This window comes from Papaver somniferum, chromosome 4 (assembly GCF_003573695.1).
Source record: "Papaver somniferum cultivar HN1 chromosome 4, ASM357369v1, whole genome shotgun sequence".
NCBI classification, from domain to species: Eukaryota; Viridiplantae; Streptophyta; class Magnoliopsida; order Ranunculales; family Papaveraceae; genus Papaver; species Papaver somniferum.
In genome coordinates, this window is record NC_039361.1 from 127,100,640 (window position 1) to 127,111,309 (window position 10,670).

General features: G+C 38.2%; 1 protein-coding gene and 1 pseudogene across 1 annotated transcript; both read right to left on the reverse strand.

Annotated features, from left to right (window-relative positions):
• Positions 1-4,631: 4,631 nt before the first annotated feature.
• On the reverse strand, positions 4,632-4,731 carry LOC113276776 (annotated as a pseudogene).
• Positions 4,732-9,734: 5,003 nt separating this feature from the next.
• On the reverse strand, positions 9,735-10,118 carry LOC113273108. The gene has a single exon (XM_026522876.1). The coding sequence runs from the start codon at positions 10,116-10,118 to the stop codon at positions 9,735-9,737; it is 384 nt and encodes a 127-aa protein (XP_026378661.1).
• Positions 10,119-10,670: the final 552 nt, after the last annotated feature.

The following is a 10,670-nucleotide window of genomic DNA, read 5'->3' on the forward strand; positions in this document are numbered from 1 at the left end:
TCATTCATTATAAAGAATTAAGTTACTTTCAGTTGGCTTTAACGAATCCCCTGGCTAGTAGATACAAGTGCTACGAAATATAATTAATTTAAAGCTTTTTCAGAGCATTTTAGAGTTTTTCTGAGCTCTTTAGATATTTTAGGGCTTTTTATAGTTTTCCGGTTTTTTTTATAGTTTTCAACGCTTTTTAGAGAACATTCAAAGTTGATCTTCACTATTGTAGGGAATTGTTATTATCATTATTTGACAAATCTCCTAGCTTGTAGATCACAGTGCTACAGAGTATTATTAAATTTAAGCTTTTCAAAGCTTATTGGAGTCTTCCTGAGCTTTTTTGAGTTTCTCAGAGCTCTTTCAGGGCTCTTTAGTGTTTTTAGGAAACATCCAAAGATAATCTTCATTATTGTAGGGAATTTTGTTAGTATCATTCATTATAAAGAATTAAGTTCCTTTCAATTGGCTATAACGAATCCCCTGGCTAGTAGATACTAGTGCTACGAAATATAATAACTTAAAGCTTTTTCAGAGCTTTTTAGAGTTTTTCAGCTCTTTAGATTTTTCAGAGCTCTTTAGATATTTTAGGGCTTTTTAGAGTTTTCAGGTTTTTTTTTATTGTTTTCAACGCTTTTTAGAGAACATTCAAAGTTGATCTTCACTATTGTAGGGATTTGTTATTATCATTCTTTAACGAATCTCCTAGCTTGTAGATCCCAGTGCTACGGAGTATTATTAAATTTAAGCTTTTCAAAGCTTATTGGAGTCTTCCTGAGCTTTTCAGAGTTTCTCAGAGCTCTTTCAGGGCTCTTTTGTGTTTTTAGGAAACATCCAAAGATAATCTTCATTATTGTAGGGAATTTTGTTAGTATCATTAATTATAAAAAATTAAGTTACTTTCAGTTGGCTATAACGAATCCCCTGGCTAGTAGATACTAGTGCTACGAAATATAATAACTTAAAGCTTTTTCAGAGCTTTTTAGAGTTTTTCAGAGCTCTTTAGATTTTTCAGAGCTCTTTAGATATTTTAGGGCTTTTTAGAGTTTTCAGGGTTTTTTAGAGTTTTCAAGGCTTTTTAGAGAACATTCAAAGTTGATCTTCACTATTGTAGGGATTTGTTATTATCATTGTTTAACGAATCTCCTAGATTGTAGATCCCAGTGCTACGGAGTATTATTAAATTTAAGCTTTTCAAAACTTATTGGAGTCTTCCTGAGATTTTTAGAGTTTCTCAGAGCTCTTTCAGAGCTCTTTAGTGTTTTTAGGGTTTTTAGAAAACATTTAGAGATAACCTTCATTATTGTAGGGAATTTTGTTAGTATCATTCTGATAGACACATTTTTATGTCTGATATAATCTCAATTGTATATAATGTTAGTGCTCGATTTTGAATTTATTATGGCTTTTTGTGTCTTTGTAGGTGTTTTTGGAGAATAAGCTTTTGCGGGAAAATTGGCTCAAAAAGTGGTATTTGCGCTCGTGGGAAAAAATCACTAAAGGCACCCCTTATTTGGATAAGGAGCACTCAATTACTAAGGGGCACCCACTTGTTATTTACAACCAGGACACCCCAAGTGTTAAAGACACCCGACAGTTGGTTAAGGGGCACTTATCCTCTTTGTTTGAAATCTAAATTTTGGCGGGATATCAAGTGCAGACACTGACAGGTTTGGACTTGAGTTTTGGAGATGTTGTAGAGAGATTCAATCGCCGAGTTGGATTTATTTAGGCCTGTTAATGCTAAACAGGTCCACTATAAGACATTACTTCGACTAAATTTGGATAGATATCGGTTGGAAGCAAAACAGGGAAGTAAAGTTACTCGGGTTGTTCGAGTTATTTTTGGGAAGATTTTGTTGGAGAATTTCGAGAGATTTAGATGGAGTTTTTTTCGCAGTTCGATGGGGAATATCCTGTTAGGTTAAAAAAACATAGGTACTTGTCTCGGATTCGAAAAAAGAAAGGAAGAAACGTCACTTGGAAGAAAACAGAGGTGGAGAATATCACGGGTTATTCGGCGTATTTTAGGAAGTTATCTGGTGGATTTGGAGAATATCTTCCCTTGGAGAATTAATTCTATCATTAAAAGAGTCGATACCAACTCGGTTGACGTAGAAAAAAAGAATAAAAAGGGAAGAAATACCGTGACCTGCGGGAGAAGAAAGGAAGTTTTCTCCGAGTTTTATTCGGCTTGTGGTGGATATAAAAGGTGGAGGAAGTCATAACAGAGGGGGTCGAGTAGTTTGGGTCCTTTACGTAGTTTAAAGGAAGCTCTGGTGCGAAGAAATCACACTGCAGAGAAAGTTGCAGCAGCAGGAAGAAGAAGACGAAGCTGAAGAACATTGGACAGACGAAGGCAGTCGCAGAATCCGTGGCCTTTTCTTTCAAAGTTCAGTCACTTTGTAACAATTTCTGTAACAATTATTCATAATTTGCAACAGTTCTGTGTTAGGTTACTCTGTAACAGTGGTTCGTAACAATTATATCTGTTACAAACACGTTGTTTTATACCTTCTCTTCTTTTTAATCAACTTTGGAGCAACAAGCATGTATTTTGAGCAACTGGTTAATATGAGGAGCTAAACCCCATTGCTGAGGCGATAGAGGAAGCTATTTTTCCAACAAAAAGTGGTATATTCTTATTTATTTATTTATCGCAATTATTTTTATGATTGTTTTGCCTTGATTGAAAATTGTTTGAATGATTCTTGTTAAGCAACTGTTATTTCTTTTGATACAGCATGCTTGGACCTAGGTTTTTGATGTTCTATGCTTCGGATTTACACCTGTTATTTTGAGAATCTACTTGTTGCAATAGTTTAGAATCAAATTGAACGAAAAAATTGCATGAATATAAATATTGGCTTAAATCACTTTGAATTTGGAAAATAGTGGAATCTTAGCCTCAGTGTTCCTTTTAGTATTGACATCATCTTTGATTGAGTTTGCTATAATTTTTAGTGAGTTTTCTATTTTAATATTAAGATTTAAGTCTAATTAATATCCGTCACAAGTCTGAGAATCGAATCACTTTTACCACTATCTACAAATCACATCAATTTTTGGCGCCGCCGATGCGGACTTGTTTTTAGGGTTTTAGATTTTATTTTATTTTTTTGTCTTTTTTATGTTTTTGGGTATTTATCTTGTGTCTACAGGTTCTGGATCATAAAGAAAATTGAGCCAAGGAGTTTGGTGATTTCATAAAGACTTGGAGCTAAAGACTAAAGCAAAAAGAACAGAAAAGAAGACAATTTTATTTTATTTAAAAAAAAATTGTATTAGGGTTTATTATTTTTGTAATTTTTCTTTATTTTTTTGTACTTTTGGACTTTTGGACTTTGGGACATTATTTTTTTTAATACCCTACGGAAGGGTACTTTAAATATAAACTGTTTGCAGAGAAGGAGGACAATTATGATATTGTCTCTGCACCTTGGGTTCGTACACTAGACATCGGAGTCAGTGGCCCGAGTCGACTACAACCGATTCATCCCCCGTCTGGAACGGGAGGTAAGATTCTAAACACTCGCGAATCCCCTGTAAGCGATTTACTGGACTCCTTCGTATGCATATATGTTGAGGACTGAATACAGATATTTATTTTTCTAGTAAAGGGCAAGGCCTGGCCATACAAGATAAGGGTTCGGATTTCATCACCGTTCTCTTCTTGCCCGCTTTAGGAACACGTAACCTACGCGAACCTAAGCCTAAAATTTTGACTAGAACGAGACCGATAGGGTAACGAGCTTAACAGGAAAGTCATTCGAAAAATATTGGTTACTCTTTTAAGCATACTTCGACGTTCTTGACGAACATTCTGTAAGTTGAATGCGTGACTGCGCCGCCTTGTAATACCGGTGAGGCCTTGGGTATCAAAGCTCCACCGAGCTTCCCTCGCCTCTATTCAACTTACGTTAACTCGGATTGATTCCAGAGGGGTTTGCTTAAATTGTAACGAATTCCCGTTCGAAGGATTAGAAGCTGGTCTAGAAACAATCTAAGTGGAGCCATCATGCTTTTTGTTTGCTAGAAATCAATAGGTTTGATTTGGTTGAGTCGTCCTTGATCTGTGTTTGCTTACCCTTCCAATTTATAAAATTCTATTGTATGCCTGAATGTAAAAGAGACGCACTAGGTAGATTTGTTAAAAACAAACCTAGTAGTTCGAAGCGTCTCGATTACCTTAATCTAGAAAGTCCGGGTTTTGAAGAGTCTGTTTTTGAACGTTCTTTGACTGAGGAGAGAATCCCTGTTGCTCCGATAGCGCCAGAAATGGCAACTTTGAAAGCTTTGTTGAATCCAACTAGGACTACCCGTCCTTCGTGTATTAAGTTAGCTGAAACGGAGGCACCCTATGAGCTGAAACCTGGGACCTTACAGATGCTCCCAATCTTTTTAGGGAAAGAAAATGAAAACCCTTATTACCATGTTAGGGATTTTGAGGAAATTTGTAGTACTCTAAGAATTAGAGGCTTAGATGATGATGCTTTGAAACTTAGGTTATTCCCATTTTTCCTGAAAGAAGGTCAAGTCGTGGCTGTATAGTTTGGACTACGAGTCAATTGAGACATATGAACAACTTACATCTGCCTTTTTCAATAAGTTTTTCCCTAGGCACAAAACATCGTCTATTAGGACGCAAATATGCACATTTTCACAACAAGAGGGAGAATCTTTATATAGGTATTTGGAAAGGTTCAATGATTTATTATCCCAGTGTCCTCATCATGGTTTAGAAAAGGTTAGGCTAGTTCAGATCCTTTATGAGGGTTTAGATTATTCCACAACGACCATGGTTGAGTCTCTACGCACTAGTGGATTTGAAAACCAAACTGTTGATGCGGCGATGGAATTTTTTAATGAAATCTCCGAAAAAATCCAGCAATGGGAAAATAGTAGGGACCCCAGAAAAAAATTCTTTTAAGTAGAGGAAACGTTAATAGGGTAGAAGGAGGCTATGAATCAGATGCCAAAATTTCTGTTATAGCAAAAAGGTTAGAAGCCTTAGAAGTGGGCCAGACTAGTGGTAGAGTGGAGCCTTTTTGGGAAGGCCAGAATATTGAAGAGCAGGCCAATGTTCTTTATAATAACACTAGATTTGATAACCGTCAAAAGATTGGCCCATATTCATAAACCTATAATCCTGGTTGGAGAAACCATCCGAACCTTTCGTGGTCTAAGAGCCAAATTCAATGTCAGCTTAGTAATTCTAATGCTCTCCTAGGTTTTGGCTACTAAGAATCCTTCAGGACTAGCTTAGTTTCAGAATCAGTCAGATAAGAAAATCCTAAGTTTAGAGGAATCTCTCGCCTTGTTAACTCAGCAAACTGCAAAATTCCAGTTATCCGTAGAACAAAGTCTACAAGCTAGTAACTGGATAGGACAAGAAAATAGACAGGCTATTTCCGAGTTAAAAACCCAGGTTGGTCTGATAAGTGATTCTTTGAGAGAAAAAGGTAAGTTTCCTAGTCAAACACAACCCAGCCCTAGAGGAGTTCATGAATTAGGTGCAAAACCATCGAATCAATTGAATGCTGTTAGAACCCTTAGAAGTGGTAGAGTTGTAGACAATAAGGTAACCATGCCCGATAGTGAACATACTGTAGTTCACCCCTCAGGATCTCACCTCTCAGGACCAGTAGCTGAAGAGACTGATAAAGTTTCTAATGATGTGAATTTAGTTCCTGAAAGGTCTGATTTTAGACCTAGAGCCCCATTTCCTCAGCTAGGGGTGTAAATAATACCCGAAAATACTCGGCCTGCCTGTATCCTCCCGAGCCCGCCTGTACCCGAAGTAGCCCAAAGTCTGTTATGGCCCGTCATGGACCATCCGGCCTGGCCTGGATTAATTTATTGGGCGGTCTCGGGCTTTGCGATTAATTATGATGCCCGACCTGATACCCGGCCTGGTGCCCGGCCTGAAAGCCTTCTATGTGCCATTAATCATTTAATATCCTCTTAAAATACTTAAAAGTTACAATTTTATAATTGTCAATTTTGTGTCAAGAAAAATAAAATATATAATTGCTTTTTTACTTATAATTAACCTTTTCAAAACATTAATGGTAATATATTTTCTTATTAGAAAGTTTATTGTACTCTAATTAATTATTTATTATAGGCTAAAATTAAATATTTGTCAGTGTAATTTAAATATAAAATAATACTATCACTTATGATATGCGATGTTGGAAAGGAAAGGATATTGTATTTAATACCGTTCATTTGAAAATTTAAACTTAAAAAAAAAAAATCAAAATAGTGGCCTGTCCGGCCCGATCTGGCCTGCTCGTATAAAAAGCGGACTTTGGGCGGTCTTTGGGTAGAAAATTATCTACTTGTGCCCGGCTTGTCCGGCCTGAATTTGTTTACGGGCTCACAAATATTAAGCCTGGCCTGCCCGGCCTGTCTTAGTTTTTGGGTCGGGCGGCCCGGCCTGCCCGAATTTACACCCCTATCCTCAGCTATTAGTACCAACAAAGAAGGAATCGAACTTTAATGACATAGTGGAGGTTTTTAAGCAAGTTACCATAAACCTTCCCTTATTAGATGCAATTAGGCAAATTCCTGCTTATGCCAAGTTCCTTAAGGATATGTGTACGCGAAAGCGAAAACTTAGCGTCCATAAGAAAGCCTTTTTAGCTAGTCACGTAAGTTCAAACATTCAGAACACCACAACTCCAAAGTACAAAGACCCAGGTTCTCCTACCATTGCTTGCACAATAGGTAACTTCCGGGTAGAAAAAGCTTTACTTGACTTAGGAGCCAGTGTGAATTTACTGCCATTCCATGTATACTTACAGCTAGGACTTGGTGAAATGAAACCTACTCAGATGACACTGCAGTTAGCTGATAGGTCTGTTAAAATCCCTCGAGGTGTTATCGAGGATGTTCTTATTGAGGTCGACAAGTTTATTTATCCAGTGGATTTCGTGGTCCTAGATACCCAACCTGTCCCTGACCCAGAGAACCAGATACCTGTGATTTTAGGTCGCCCAGTTTTAGCTACGTCTAATGCGATCATTAACTGTCGAAATGGTGCGATGAGCTTATCTTTTGGTAATATGACTATGGAGATTAACATTTTTAATGTCAGTAAGCAACCTCATGAGGTAGATGACACATGTGTTGAGGAGGTGAACATGATAGAAGCCTTAGTTCAGGAGTCATTACCAAACATCTTGTCTGAAGACCCATTAGAAAGTTGTCTATCACATTTTGGTTTAGATTTTGACGACGACAGCACTATTGAACAGGTGAATGCTCTATTAGATTCTACCCCCGTGTTAGAAACTGATAGATGGAAAGCTAGGTTCGAACCATTACCATTTTCTGAAACTACCCTAATTCCTTCTTTGGAAGAGCCCCCAAAGTTGGACCTTAAACCACTACCCGATACTCTAAAGTATGTGTTTTTTGGCCCATCTGAGACTTTACCTGTGATTGTAGCTTCCAATTTGGATAGTGATCAGGAAAGTAGGCTAGTAAATGTACTTCAAGACAATAAGGAAGCTTTAGGGTGGACTATAGCAGACATTAAGGGTATAAGTCATATTGTGTGTATGCATCAGATTCATTTAGAGGAAGACTCCAAACCTTCTAGGGAGATGCAACGTCGACTGAACCCTAACAGGAAAGAGGTAGTTCGAAAAGAGGTGCTTAAGTTATTAGATGCGGGTATTATTTACCCAATTTCAGACAGTAAGTGGGTCAGCCCTATTCAGGTTGTCCCCAAGAAATCAGGTATCACTATAGTCCAGAATGATAATAATGAATTAATCCCAACCCGAGTAACCACGGGATGGCGTGTGTGTACTGACTATAGGAAATTGAACAAGGTCACAAGGAAGGATCACTTTCCCCTTCCTTTTATCGACCAAATGATAGACGATTAGCTGGACATAGTCACTATTGCTTCTTAGATGGCTACTACGGTTATAATCAGATCGTTATTGCCCCAGAAGACCAAGAGAAAACCACCTTTACCTGTCCCTTTGGTACCTTTGCGTATAGACGCATTCCTTTCGGGCTATGTAATGCCCCTGCAACTTTTCAGCGTTGTATGATGAGCATATTTTCTGATATGGTTTTTTTTTTTTTTGATAAGTCAAAAATTGTATTGATATGAAAAGAGATATTTACAGCATAGAATTTGAGAAAAGAGGTCACAACAACCCCAAAAACTCAAAAACTATTTAAAACGAAAATAAGAAACATTAGGATACTCAATTAAGTTTAACAAAAGAGGACGCCCAACAAAATTGAGTCTCACTCCAGCATCTAAAAAACAACCAGTCTTTGCCATCTTATCAGCTGCAAAATTTGCTTCACGAAACGTATGCACCAATTGAATAGAATCAAACTTGACTTTAGCTTCATACCATCTCTGTCTTGCAAGCCATGGTATATTATCCCCTTCGAAAGCAGTTATAACACTCATAGAATCAGTCCTTACAAGCACATCTCTGTAACCCCATTGAACTGCCCAATCTAAGCCAATTAGAATGCTATATAATTCCGCCAAAAATTAGAAATAACACCAAGGCCAACACACATTGCTCCCACCACTTCACAAGCTGAATTCCTAGCCACCACTCCAGCTCCGCCCACCCCTGGGTTACCTCTAGAAGCTCCATCACAGCACAACAAGAGTTGATTTTTCATTGGAGGCTGCCAAAGACACTCAACAGGTTCCAACATCTTCACCTTACGGCATTTAACTCTGAAAAAATCCAAAATCTCCATATCTTCAACCTTGTTAAGCATACACCCCTTCATTCTATCTGAGTATTCATGAATGAAATTAAACACACGCTTCTTGAAGAAATTCCAGCAAGGTTTCTTCTTCTCATAAACCATCTTATTCCTTTGAAACCACAGTTCTGAACGCACCACCAGATTGGAGACAAGCCACAGATCTTTAACCATTCTACTACAACCTTTTGCTTGTTTATTAGAAGCAATCAAGTTATAACAAGATTTAAGATGAAAAATACCTTCCAACCACTGCCAAGCACGTTTAGCAGCACTACCGCTCCAGAGAATATTCTCCAAAGACTCCTCCTCAATCTGACACACACTGCACCGAGATGGGAGAGCAATCTTGAATCTACTCTTAACTTTGTCCAGAGTTGCACAAGCTCCCCTAACAAATTTCCAATTCTGAGCTGCTAAAGCCGGGTGCACCACCCTCCTCCACAACAGATTTGCTTCAAGAAGCAAAGGATACTTGCTGCGCACCAAATCCCTTGCAGACCTGACAGAAAACATTCCCTTTAGATCTGGCATCCAAATCCTCTCATCACTGCCCATATGCCTTCTTGGTAAATTCTCGCTAGCCACACCAGCACTTGCAAGTTCACGCATATGCTCTCCCTCCAAATGCCATTGATTCTGAACTATGATATCACTAACTTTCGCACGTCTGTCAAGGTCAGTTCTCTGCAAGACCTCAGCCAAAGTTACAGAACCATACCAAACATCAAAAAATAAAGAAGTTGCCCTACCATCACCTATTAAGGATTTAGTATTGCGCATAACTTCAGTGTGCATCCATCGAATCCCCGACAAAATTGAAGATTTAACTCCCGCCATCTTCAGACGACCATCTCTACAAGTGTATTTCGACTCCAGAAATCTAGCCCAATTCTTCTTAGAAGTTTTAATACTCCACCACAACTTCATGATCAGAGCCTTGTTCATATTACTCAAGCTAGCAAGCCCAAGACCCCCTTCCTTCACCGGACTACAAATCTTGTCATATCCACCACAAAAGCTTTAGCCAAGTCTGAATCTCCCGACCAAAGAAAATTACGAATAACACGTTCACTTTGCTTAACAAATTTAACAGGCCACCTATAGACAACCATGTTATGAATGGCATAGCTTGCAAGGACAGATTTAATAAGCACTACACGATCCTTAAAGGAAAGCATTTTACCTTTATACACCGAGAGATGATCCTTCAACTTATCCACCACATTACTAATATGACTATATTTCACCCTACCAGGCATCACCTTAACTCCCAAATATCTATCCGGAAAGAAAGTAACACCCATGCCTAAGAAATTAGCAATAGCCTGCCTCCTATGCAACGACCCACCTCCAAAAAGCAGCATTTGACATTAGTGTTGACTAGGTGTAAGAAAAAAAATTTAGTGCTTAATTGGGAAAAATGCCATTTCATGGTTAAATCAGGAATTGTATTAGGGCACATCGTCTCTTCAAAGGGTATAGAGGTAGACAAAGCCAAAGTTGACCTCATTAAGACTTTACAGGTCCCAAAAACCGTAAAAGATATTAGGTCATTCCTAGGGCATGCAGGTTTTTACCGTCGATTCATTAAGGATTTTAGCTTGATTTCTAGACCTCTTTGCAATTTGCTTGCAAAAGATGTTAAGTTTGTCTTTGATGATGCTTGTTTAGAGGCTTTTGAGAAGCTTAAAACTTTACTCACTACTGCCCCGATAGTCCAGGCACCTAACTGGAACCTACCCTTTGAGATTATGTGTGATTCTTCAGATTATGCTATAGGCGTCGTTTTAGGACAACGAGGAAACAAATTACTTCATATGATTTATTATGCTATCAAAACTCTGAATGATGCCCAAATGAACTACACAACTACCGAGAAAGAACTTTTAGCCATCGTGTTTGCCTTGGATAAGTTT

What these genes read in the sequence shown, in the direction of transcription:
- LOC113273108 (XM_026522876.1), bottom strand. Translation starts at nt 10,118, where the DNA reads ATGCTGCTTTTTGGAGGTGGGTCGTTGCATAGGAGGCAGGCTATTGCT.